The sequence below is a fragment of the Crinia signifera genome, chromosome 4 (genome assembly GCF_055691185.1).
Source record: "Crinia signifera chromosome 4, ASM5569118v1, whole genome shotgun sequence".
NCBI classification, from domain to species: domain Eukaryota; kingdom Metazoa; phylum Chordata; class Amphibia; order Anura; family Myobatrachidae; genus Crinia; species Crinia signifera.
The window spans coordinates 240621896-240634561 of record NC_139220.1 but is presented as its reverse complement, the minus strand read 5'-3'; the positions used below and the strand labels follow the sequence as shown (position 1 = coordinate 240634561).

Genomic DNA, 12666 nt, shown 5'->3' with positions numbered 1-12666 from the left:
TTATATAGTATACACTCCTGGCAAGTTTTTTATAGTGATTGCCAGTAGCCACAGCTATATAAAGGGTAGATTAGATTAATAAGAGCACATTTAAATTAAATTATACTGTGTTTAATGCCATTTAAGCATAGTTCTTTGGCAGTTTTACCCAGTGAGAACTGTTGCTTCCCTCTTGTGTGCATGTGAAAGTGTTTTGTAGAGAAAGGTGCACTCCAGTTATATGAGAAGCTTCTCCCAGATTGCACCTTGTTATAGGTTCTCCCTAACAGCAGAAATATGATCTGTGCTTATCATGAAAAAGAATTACCATATAATTTACTCAACATTGGAGCAGACTAGTAAGAATTTCTTGTGTTGCTTGTCCATTATTATGATTATTTTATTTTTGACTCCTTTGTAAATCTCCTCCTTTTCACTTCTACCTTCAGCCTGGACTGCCTATCAGAACTCCAACCAGAGTCTTTAAAACTCCACAGTCACGGAGGCTGGAGAAAAACAAGGAGAACATGTCTCAGTTGAATGGAACCGCTATGAGCGGTGGGTGCCACCTCACAATTCCTGCCCAGCGTAACCTCAGCGTTAACTCTGTTGCCAGCACCTATTCTGAGTTTGCGGTAATTCACATTTTCTAAGACTGACGCAAAAAGCAGCAGCACATAGTCAGGAAGATGGGGGATTTTTAAAAACCTGAGGAATATAGATGGTTGAGGAGGAAAATAAATTCCTATCCAGTTCCTGATAAGCATTCTACATGCAATATCTTTTAAAAATCTGCAGAAACTAAAAAGCTGCATTTTAGTTTTCCCATAGCGCTGCATCATGGAGCTTTGTTAAAAGATTAATTCTGTGATTTAGTAGAAGAGAAGCAGAATCTACTAGCCGCAGACACGACAACATTTAGCCTAGATTTCACTACTCACGTCTGCCTGATCCACTCGCTGCCTGCATGTGCTGCTCTCCTATGCACCTAAGGGGGCACCTATACCTAGATTCCTGTGCAAGCTGATGGGATGCACCGGTTCCCCTAGGCTGCATTGGAGCAGACTATACCAGATGGCTATGTGATCATGGTGCATTGTGGTACTGAGGCACAATGTGCATGTAGAAATATTGAATTTACCTACACAAGAGAAAATAACACATGTATTATGATTATAGTACACCCTTTAAGTTCTGGGAGGCATGATTTGAATCTGTGAGGAATGTGCCTTTTAGATAGGCATGGAGGCAGTTGCTTATGTCCGGCCTACTCATGCGATATGCATAATAGCAATGGTATAATTGCTGTTTGTAGGTGAGCTGCTATCTGCTTCTACAGTGTCTGATTTAAAGTTTGGCGCAAAAAAATTTGCAAACAAGGAGCAGTTTGTTACTGGAACAAACCGTGTAGCAATGCAAGCAGGATGAAAATGTAAATTGGGTGCTTGCATGGAAATTAATGGCTTCTTTCGCTTGAGGCAAACACCCATTGGGCAGCTTTGGTTCCTCACTGGAATATTGGAATGAAGCCATGGTGCAAATTGCTTTTTTCTTTTTCACTATTGTCCTATTGGATACTGGGATGGTCTCAAGACATTGGGTATTAGAGGGTATCCGCAGGAGACTGGCACATATATAACTTTGAACTCGGTGTACTGGCTCCTCCCCTCTGAATCCCCGCCCACGAACCAGTTTAGAAAAATGTGTCATCAGGAGAGGATACACACTGCTGGAGCTCCAGAGAATTTGTCTTCAGTTTACTTTCATTATTTTGGGTTTGCTGTGTTGGACTTCACAGCACTCCTGCTTCATGGGAAGTCAGGAGAAGGGTTAAGTTACAGGCCTTCTAAGGTACCGAGCTGTTCCTGCTGCAGGACCACTGTCCTGTGAGGGTGATGTCATCGCGGGCATTGCGCTGCAGCGTTACACACCCACAGCATGCCGCACACTCCTGACTCAGTCAGTGGTGAGTACAAACCGGGGTACACCGGTTTATTGTGCGGCAAGATGGCGGCTGTCACGGTGTCCCTGCACTGGATGCTAGGAACTAGCCACTGGACCACCAGGGCAGTTCCCCACAAAAGCGCTGTGAGATGCAGCCAGTGCCAATATAAACATTGGTATAAGCCCAGCACCATTACAGGGGGTGGGGCTTGCTCAGAGTGGGACCAGAGAGCTCTGTGGGCGCTAACACTTTTTCCTGCTGCACCAGTACTATCTGGCAGACACTCCTCAGGTGAGGCATTGAAGAGGGACATCTGCAGCAGATAAGCAAGTGTTTTCAGTGCTTAAACGCTTATTGTGTGTTACACTGGGCACTTAATATATATGTGTGCATATTACTTGAGGTAATTATGCTCATAAACCAACTCCTCATTCTGGGAGTTCAGGTTAAGGGTGTGCTGGTCCCCTCAGTATCCCCCCCCCCCCCCCCCCCCCCCCCCCCCCACGGCTGTAAACACATATCAGTGTATAGAAACTTACACCTAGTTTCTATACACTTCACACTGATTTATATCTGTATTTCACTGTTAATTCTGTGTGTTGAGGGAAGGTTACAGTTCTCCAGCATGGTGAGAGATAACCTGTGTGATCTGCAGCACAAAGTTTGTTACTTTGTGCATGTCTCCACAACTTAGTAGGATGTCACCCTAACTTAGTGGGATGCCACTGGTATAAAAGCCATGCTGCAAACTGTGTCCTCACAATTGGCTGCAAACACTGTGCAGACCAAGCAGGTATGACATGATTTTTCAATCCTGTCGACAAGGGTGGATAATATCACCCCACCCCAGGTCAAGCGCGCCTCAGCCGCCATTTTGCCTGATTCTGAAGAGTAACAGGAAAATAAAGAGGATGAGGAGCCATCACAGAACTCTCATACTTGCCCTGAGCCTCTCATTATTGCCATTAGAGAGGTGTTAGATCTCCCTCTGGCTGAATCAGAGGAGGCTGACCCCTTTTTTGTTTCTCAAAGGAAACAGAATATTGTCTTTCCTGAGCAGGCTGACTTGGAGGACACGTTTAAGGAAGCCTGGAAACAGCCAGAAAAACTGTTTCAGCTGTCCAAAAGGTTTAAATCCAAATTTCCCTTTGACCCGGTCAGTAGGAAGGTGTGGGAGGAGCCTCCTGTGGTTGACGCTTCGGTATCCAGGTTGTCCAAAAAGGTGGTACTCCCAGTCCCTGGGTCTGCCTCTCTGATGGATAATTCAGATAAAAAGCTGGAAACAACCCTAAAAGTCCTCGCCAGCTGCTGGATGGCAAAGTATTCACGCCTGGGTGCTCAAATACAGGAGGGCATGTTGGCAGATATGTCAGTGGCGCAAGTGGCAGAAAAACTGCGCCATATCCAGGGCACTGCAGAAGTACTTTGAGAGGCTCAAGAGGAAATAGGGGCCATTAACGCCTGCACCTCAGCCATGGTGGTGTTGTGTCGCAGGGCCTTGTGGTTACGCCAGTGGGTAGCTGATGCTGACTCCATGCGTAGTGTGAAAAATCTTCCCTTTAAAGGGGAAAAGCTGTTCAGCAGTGAGTTAGATGAGCTCATTTCCAAAGAAACGGCGGGGAAATTGACATTTCTTACGAACTCATCCACGCACACCAGACGCCCTTTCTCGGGGCCGTCGTATCAGTCCTTTCGGGCTAATAGGCCTACGCAGAAGAAAGAGGAGCTTCCCCTGCTGCCAAAGGCGGCCGGGGGAAGTTCAGAAAGGCTGCAGTCCGAGCACCACAAAACCGAAACCCTGGTACGGCCACTTCAAAGTCCTTAGCATTACTCGGAATCCCCCCCCCCCTCTCGAGGTGGGGAGGTCGGTTAGCGCACTTCGGCCAAGTGTGGGATGCCTCACCTGGATTCCTGGGTGAGGGATCTTCTTTTCAACGGCTACAGGTTGGAGTTGGCAGGACCGCCCCCTCACAGGTTCTTCCGATCAGGATTACCAGCAGCTGCGGAGGACCAGGTGATCCTGTGTCAAGCAGTACACAGACTAGTAAAATCAAGGGTCATTATACCGGTCCTAGTGGCGGAACAGAGCAGGGGTTATTACTCCAACCTGTTTGTAGTACCGAAACCGGACGGTTCCGTATGACCCATCCTAAACCTAAAGAATATAAACCCTTACTTAAAGGTTTGCAAGTTCAGAATGGAGTCTTTAAGGGCGGTAATAGCAAGTCTGGAGGAGGGAGCATTCCTAGTGCCGTTAGACTTAAAGGACACCTACCTCCACATCCCCATCTGGGGCCCAAATCAGGCATTTCTGATATTTGCTCTGAAAGATGAGCATTTTTAATTCAGAGCCTTGCCATTTGGTCTGTCTACTGCTCCGCGCATTTTTACCAAAGTAATGGCGGAAATGATGCTGCTACTCAGAAGAAAAGGGATCAACATCATCCCTTACCTGGAGAATCTGCTGATCAAAGCAAAATCGGAACAGGTCCTATTGCAGGACATAGTCATAACCAGACAGGTTCTGTCCAACCATGGATGGATTCTCAATATCCCAAAATCCTCCTTGTCGCCAACACGACGTCTTCTCTTTTTGGGAATGATCTTGGACACCGAAAACCAAAGGGTATTTCTGAAAATGATTGCCATTCGGAATCTGGTCTTGGAGATTCTGGCCAAGACTCAGGTGTCGGTTCACCAATGTATCCAGCTTCTGGGGAAAATGGTGGCTACTTTCGAGGCAATCCTGTTCGGGAGGTTCCACTCCAGACCATTCCAACTGGACTTGCTGAGCAAATGGTCAGGGTCACACCTCCTGATGCACAAGTGGATATTCCTGTCACATCAAGCGCACCAATCGCTCCTGTGGTGGACCCATGCCCCAAACCTGTTGGCAGGAAGTAGGTTCGGGATCCAGGATTGGATCCTCCTTACAACGGATGCCAGTCTGTGGGGTTGGGGAGCGGTGACTCAGGGCAGGTCCTTTCAGGGCAGGTCCTTTCAGGGCTGATGGACCTTGTGTGTGTGTGTCAAAACTGCATATCCATGTCCTGGAATTGAGGGCAGTATACTAAGCGACCTGCTCAGTCACTCCTCCAAAATCGAGCTCTCCAGATACAATCTGACAACGCCACAACTGTAGCGCACGTCAACCTCCAAGGAGGAACAAAGAGCAGGTTGTGCATGCGGGAGGTCACCAAGATTCTGTCCTGGGCAGAACTGCATGTGACGGCAATCTCGTCCACCCCCCGGGATGGAAATGGCTAACTGGGAGGCGCCACGACCTCCACCCCGGGGAGTGGAGTCTAAACCCCCAAGTGTTTGCGAGCATTGTGGATCGATGGGGTTGGCCACAAATCGACCTCATGGCATCCAAGTTCAACAACATGGTCGCCAGGTACTGTTCGAGAACCAGAGATCCTCGGGCGGAGGCCGTGGATGCCCTGACGACAGCGTGGTCCTTCAACCTAGTGTACCTGTTACCACCGTTTCCGTTGCTGGCAAGGGTGCTCAAGAGCATACGAAATCAAAGGGTGGAAGCCAGATTGGCCAAGACAGGCGTGGTACGCAGATCTTCAGGCCCTGTTGGTGAAGGATCCGTGGCGTCTACCTCTCAGAGGCGATCTGCTCACTCAAGGCCCCTGAGTCTTCCAGAACTTAGGGTGGCTTCGTTTAATGGCCTTGAGGTTGAGCGGCAGATTCTAGCACATAAGGGCCTACATGCCTCAGTCATATTCACAATGACTCAAGCCCCAAAGCCAGAAACAGCGGCTCACTACCATCATATTTGGAGAAAATATATAGGGTGGTGTGAGGAAAAAGAATTTCCGCCAGCAGAATTTAACCAGGAGAGGTTTCTCAGATTCCTGCAGGCCGGTTTGGATTTGGGCCTGCGTTTGGGCTCTTTTTTAAAGGTCCAGATTTCGGCCCGGTCAGTTTTCTTCCAGAAGAAATTGGCTGTCCTTCATATTCAGCCTCCTTTTTTGCCACCTACAGCGCCGTGGAGTTTGGATGTGGTGGTGTTGTCCTTTTTTACAATCGTCCTGGTTTGAACCCTTAGCATTGGTGGACATTAAATACCTCACCTGGAAAACTGTGGTACTTTTGGCATTGGCCTCGGCTCGTAGAGTCTCTGGGCTAGGGGCTCTGTCCTGTAAGAGCTCCTACTTGATTTTCCACGAGGACTGAGCGGAGTTGAGAACAAACCCGCAGTTTCTCCCTTAGGTGATTTCTTCATTTCATCTGAACCAACCTCTTGTTGTCCCTTCCGGTTCCAATTCTCCAGATATTCCGGAGTCTCTGGATGTGGTTCGGGCTCTGCGTGTAGAAGTCCAGAGAACGGCGAGAGTTTGTAAGATGGACTGCCTCTTTGTGCTCTATGATGCACAGAACGGACGTCCAGCCTCCAAACAATCCATTGCACGTTGGATTTGTGCAACGGTTCAACAGGCTTACGTAGTGGCAGGGTTGCTTACACCTTCAAGATTGAAGGTGCATTCCACTAGGTCGGTGGGCGCATCTTGGGCGGCTGCTCAGGGTGTTTCAGCCTTACAGCTCTGCAGAGCTGCAACTTGGTCAGGTCAGCATACCTTTGGCCAGGGTGTCAAACTTGTAAATTTTACAAAGAGGACGGGTATGGTATATGGTTCCGACGGTCATTAGTCCGACATCGGAATCCCGACTGGCCAGACTTACAGCATGGCGAACGCAACAAAGCCCCTTGCGGGCTCGCCACCTATTCTATTCTCCCTCTATGGGGGCCGTGGACACCCACGAGGGAGAATAGCCGGTGGCCGCCGGGAACCCGACTGTCGGTGTTTTAACAGTCGGGATCCCTCCAGCACCCAAAGAGGATACCCAGTTTGGGCTGGCGGTACTGCAAGTCTCTGCACGTTCCCACCCCTTCTGGAAGCTTTGGGACTTCCCCCCCAATGTCTTGAGACCATCCCAGTATCCCATAGGACAATAGGATTTTAATACCTACCGGTAAATCCTTTTCACAAAGTCCTTATGAGTGCGGTGTCTCGCTGCAGATAAATTAATCTGGTTATTGGAAAGTCCACCTCGTTGATTATGGTGGCCTCCATTGTTGAGTTCAGTTTTTTTGGGTTGTTTGCGGGTGTGCTGGTATAAATCTCACCACATGTTTCACACTTGTATTGACATCTACCCTTCCTCTCATATGTTCATCCTCCTTCGGGCACAGTTTTACCTTTTTTAACTGGTTCATGGGTGGGGAATCGGATGGGGAGGAGCCAGTACACCCAGTTCAAAGTTATATATGTGCCGGTCTCCACCCTTTAATACCCAATGTCGAGACCATCCCAGTATCCCATAAGGACTTTGTGAAAAGGATTTACCAGTAGGTATTAAAATCCTATTTTTCTTTATTTGCTCCTAACTGTAATTTGGGCTTATAGAGCAACCTTAGCAGCATAAGAACCTAATACCTGAGCTTTTTCTAAAGCATAGTCTATTACACACTTCCCAGACCTAGGGTATTTTTTATGGGTAACACAGACAAATATTTAATGAGTTCATATTTATATTTGGCTAATCAGCTCTCTGTTTTCCCTCGCACTCTGTGTTTATAGAGGGATTCCACACATATTGACTCCACATCCATACATTCCAGGTCTGTATTCACCACATAACCAGTTACAGGTGCATGCATTTGGGATTCATCTTAGGTGTGCTCTGCTTTTCCAAGCTACTTTTTTTTTTTTTCTACAACCTTTTAGGGTGTTTAGGGTGTGGTGTAAGTCACTAGGCTGTACACATCGCTACACGGTGCATGGTGATAGCAGAGTGAACGTCTTCCTCTATAGAAACACCCCCCCCCCCCCCCGACATTGAAGGTTTAAAGCAGGCATGTCCAACGTTGGCCCTCCAGATGTTTTGAAACTACACATCCCAGCATGCTTTGCAATAGTTTTAGCATTCTCTAATAGCAAAACTTTGGCAAAGCATGCTGGGATGTGTAGTTTCACAACATCTGGAGGGCCAACGTTGGACATGCCTGGTTTAAAGTAACACTCAATTATCAGCCACTTGTCCATTAACACCACATTTTACATTAAAGATGCACACAATGCACTTTCTATTTCGTAGTTCCCACTCTAACATATTTGTATTACTGACCATTTGTGTAGGCAGAAACCTGGTATACACAATAACTTTCCTGACTTTGTTGCTGTTTTTAACAACTTGCTTTTTATCTGCTGATTATTTTCTGTGGTGTTGCTAACCATATGCGTGCATTCACACTTTTAACATGACATGCTATGTTTAATATTTATGTCCATGCTTGTATGGTCTTCTAACCATTTTTGCCTGTGATAGTTTCTGTAGGTTTTTGTTTTACAATCATAAAGCTGGGCATACCATATACAGTTACCTGGCAGAAAAGTTGCTATATCTGGATGGTATCTTTATTTACAGTTTCTGGTAGGAGTGAATATCTGGTAATGGATGGGGGCAAATGACAATGAACCATTTTCTCCCAAACCCCGGAAAATGGACAAACCTATTCAGGAACATCAACCCCTTGAGGGTCAACATCTCTGTGAGATGTGCAAAATATCTGCTAAAAACGCCAGTGTCACTCACATTTGTTATATAAATTCAAATAAAAATGTTGTCTAATGAAAGATTATATTTCCTCTAGGTAACGTAAACATTACAGGTCATGATGATGAAGAAAAATGTTTGCTTGGCAATTTTTACACCTATTTTGACAAGTTCACTTGGGTCAAAGGGTCAAATCATGGCTTCAATCCATTTGTGTGAACGACATGTATAGTGTATGCCCAGCTTTAAGTACCAATTTGTCTAAAGGAGAAACTAATTAAAACACCGTAACAAAACCAGAAAAATGGTCCGAGCCTCTAACCTCATCCTTACTGGAAGTGGTTTTGAAGAGAACTAGATTGGGGATTGTTTTCATTTATTTTCTTTGCATGGGGCCTACTGCAGTATTTGCTAATTGGCATAATGCAGAGAGGGCTTAGAACACCAGCATGGTGCACTGATGTGAGGACTCTGCCTGGTGGTAGTACTATTGCGCTCACCCTCGCTAGAGCAACTCCTGAGCAAGGCAGGAGAACTGAAGGTCCGTCCCCAATGTCCTTATATGCAGAGTTCCTCTAATCCAGGCATGTCCAAATTATGGCCCTCCAGCTGTTGTGAAACTACAAGTCCCATCATGCCTTGCCACAGTTTTGCTATTAGGGAATACTAAACCTATGGCAAGGCATGCTCGGATGTGTAGTTTCACAACAGCTGGAGGGCCATGGTTTAGACATGCCTGGGCTAAGCGCTGGCTCTAGTGTAAACCTACAATTTTTGAGGCTATGATGAACTTCATTCAGGAAATATAAATTGGGGTGCACATTGTTTCCATTGTGTTATATAATCTCTCATGTGCTTACTAACCTGTGTTGCTTGTCCACTTTCTTTTTGTTGTAATAAATGATCACTTAGTTTCAAGGTTTTCCTTGATTACGGCTGTTCAGTTATACAATGGGGGTTATTTACTAACATTGCTGAAGTAGTATGGCTGCAATAAAACCTTAGCAACCAATCTGTCTGCCTAGTGCAAGTTATGTGATCTAATGCAGAGTCCTCTATGGTTCCTATAGTTGTATTGCATCTTTTCAGCACAGATGGTAAGTGACTTTTGGTGTCCTAAAACAGAAGGGAAGGTAGATTTGCATATTGTGCACAACTCGTTCACCTCTTGCTTTTGTTGGCAGCTTCTTTGCAAAAGATGGGGGGAAACCAGTTTCCATTTATTGTAAGCCTATTGATGGTTTGAGGAGTGTTCCAATGCTGTTTATACAGTACAGCTGCTAATTAATACTGCTTTCAGATCGCAAATGCCCGGTCACACCGGGACTTTTAAACGGTTCAGGTCTGGTGCAACCCTGCATGTGGGGTCTGTTCAGACTGCAGCAGCAAATGGCAATATTGATGCAGATGTCATGAGGGGGCACGTCATCGTGGGTGAGGGAGGAGGCAGTGCTTAGAGCTGGCGCTGCTCCAAGCGTTGCCTCCTCCATAATGTGAATGGGGAACTGGTTGCTCAACCAGTTTAACCCGTTCACACTGCACAGCAACGAACCCGTGTTGCTACCAGTTAGCTGTAACCGGTAACCCCTTTCACATCGCACTAATTACCAGGTCGATCCGGCAAGAAACTGGCTTGTACCCGGTAATTAGCTGCGATGTGAAAGGCGTATAAGAGAGGTAAATCTGACCTAGCTCCTCTTTTCTTGTACCTCCGATAGGATGCAGGCCGGAAATGAGCAAGATTTTCCTGCAGAATAAACAGTATTTGAATCTCCTCTTAATGTTATTGGGGCATATGTATGCAAAAAATAAAGGTACACTGTATTCCCCCTATCTTTATGCCTATTGGTTCTGTTCAGTATACTTCTTTCTGCCATGCTTTTTTATTTATTTATTTTGAGCACATTTTGTTTTCTCTTCTGCCTCCTTCTTTTTTTTTTTTTTTTTTTTTTTAATAAAGATCTCAGATTCCAGGCCGCCAGTAGGAGTATCCGGATGCTTAAACTTTGGCTGGGAAATTTAAGCACCCATGCTCCGGTCACTGTAGCCGATGTATCCCTTGTTCATAGAATTCAGAAAAAAAGATTTAAGCAGGAAATGGTTACTGGAATTCTGAAATTCTTAAAAACGTTTGCATGTTGCTAGTCTGACATGTTTGGCATAATCCTTTTATCGATCCTTGAAATATATGTAAAAAGTTATATCCCTTATTTTAAATTGTTTTATCCCTACCCGTCCCCCCTCCTGTCTTGGTAGCCACCCGTAATAACGCATTTATTTTCCTTTTACAGCGAGAACTTTCAAAAGCTACAAGAGTTAACACCAACCCCCGAATCCTGAACTCTACCATAACCCACTTATCGTAACCTGTCCTGAGAGATGGACTGAAATGGACATAAAGCAGATGTACATTTGGCATCCATTGCCACTCTATGGCATGCATATTTTGGGTGTTTTCCGAGGACTCTGCTTATACGGGGCAATGCCCATGCTAATTTTGCACTGTAATTTCATCTCTATAGCATATATTAATAAACCTTGGTTCACTTTGAGATATAAAGTATTGTATCTCTGAAGGTTGCCCTCTGAGGATTTGCATTTATCCATATTGAAATGTTCTTTGTACTGTATTATAATAACTTTAGAATCGGATGTTCTGACTACAGATCACACTGCAAGGTTTGTTTTATTTGTATATATACGGTTTTAGATAATCATGAACACGTTTTGCACATTTTATTTTCAATGTCACTACAACTATTCCACAAAATGTATGTTTAAATTCTGTTTGCTTTTGGGTTTTGAGGACTACATTGCCACAAACTGCTTTTGGGTTTTTATGGACTTTTAAAAATGTAACTGCTGTGGGCAATGTGACCTCAAAACCAACTGTAACAGTGGTGAAGTAGCAGCAATCTGATGTGTAGAAGTACAGACAAAATATGGTTCACAATGCTCCACATTTACGTATTTTTTCAGAATAGGAAAACACTACAAAATAGTAATTTTTTCTTTTATTTTAAAATATCCATTAGTGAGACAGTGTTCTGCTAAATGAGACTAAGGGGGTATTCAATATTGGGTTCTGACAGTCGGAATCCTGGCCCATTTTCACCCAGCTCGACAGGCGGAATTCAATGGTCTTCCTGTCAAGGGGCGTGGGTGAAATGGCCGTGGATTGTTGAGAAAAGGCCGTTTCAGACAAGAGATCTGACTTGTTTTAAAGTCTGATCTGTATTTGGCAAAATCCTCCTTCAATGCTGTCGCAAACAGCAGCATTTAATAGACAGTGGCGGTTATTTCCCCTGTCTAAATAACACCGACATTGACTAAGTCAAGGTTTCTCCTAATAATGACATGGATCAGTGATGTCACTATAGCCAGTCAGACAGGGTTCTGTAACTGGACCAGAGATGGGAAGTCACCAGTTACTTCTAGGGACAACTACCCAAAAATTTGGGTATACCAATGAAATGTTTGCACTTTTTTAAATTAAATTTCGTTTTCTCATCCTGGGCGTAGTTGATGCTCAATGGATACATCACACCCAAGACCAAGGAATGCAGTTTAAATCCCGGCGGTCGGGATCCCGGCGTTCAGAATTCCGAAGCTGGAATCCCGACCGACGAAATCCCGACACTTTCTCCCTCTGTGGGTGTCCACGACACCCCTGGAGGGAGAATAAATTAGCGGGCCGAGCGTAGCGAGGCACCGGGCCCGCAAGGGGGGGGGGGGGGGGGCGATTCCCGTCTCCCCCCCCCCCCTGTCGGGATTTTGAAAGCCGGGATCCCGATCGCCGGGATTTCATACTGAATCCCAAGACCAAGGAGCATTTTGGTCTGTATAAATGAGGTACTATAAAATCTCTAAATGACAGTGCTTATCGTAGTGACGGCCTAAACCATATACAGTTTGGGTTAAAATAAACCCAATTGATGCATATTAATGTAAGGTGGCCATAAAATGGGTTTTTATGAACAGTCTGAACTTTGGCCTTGTATACTTTATAGATTTATCTGTACCAATACTTGTACATGTACAAATAGAGGTCAGTTTTTCATGGCTTTAAAGATCTGGTCTGTAGCACAATTTGAAGAGAAATGTCACCCATGTTTGCTTTTGACATCTTGTACAGTTATTGTATAGTAAATTAAAAGTCTTCCTTGTGACTA

General features: G+C 45.2%; 1 protein-coding gene across 4 annotated transcripts in view; it reads left to right on the top strand.

The window, feature by feature from the left end:
• Positions 1-12666, top strand: part of PRC1 (protein regulator of cytokinesis 1) — a 37146-nt gene extending 24480 nt beyond the window's left edge. Inside the window, exons 13-15 of one of the 4 annotated variants that reach the window (XM_083184116.1) lie at positions 429-614; positions 7519-7559; positions 10786-12666. In XM_083184116.1, the coding sequence (XP_083040242.1) occupies positions 429-614; positions 7519-7559; positions 10786-10834 (276 nt within the window). In that variant the 3' untranslated portion in view covers positions 10835-12666. The remainder of the gene's footprint in view (positions 1-428; positions 615-7518; positions 7560-10785) is intronic. The other 3 variants (XM_083184119.1, XM_083184118.1, XM_083184117.1) reach the window with 3 other exon arrangements.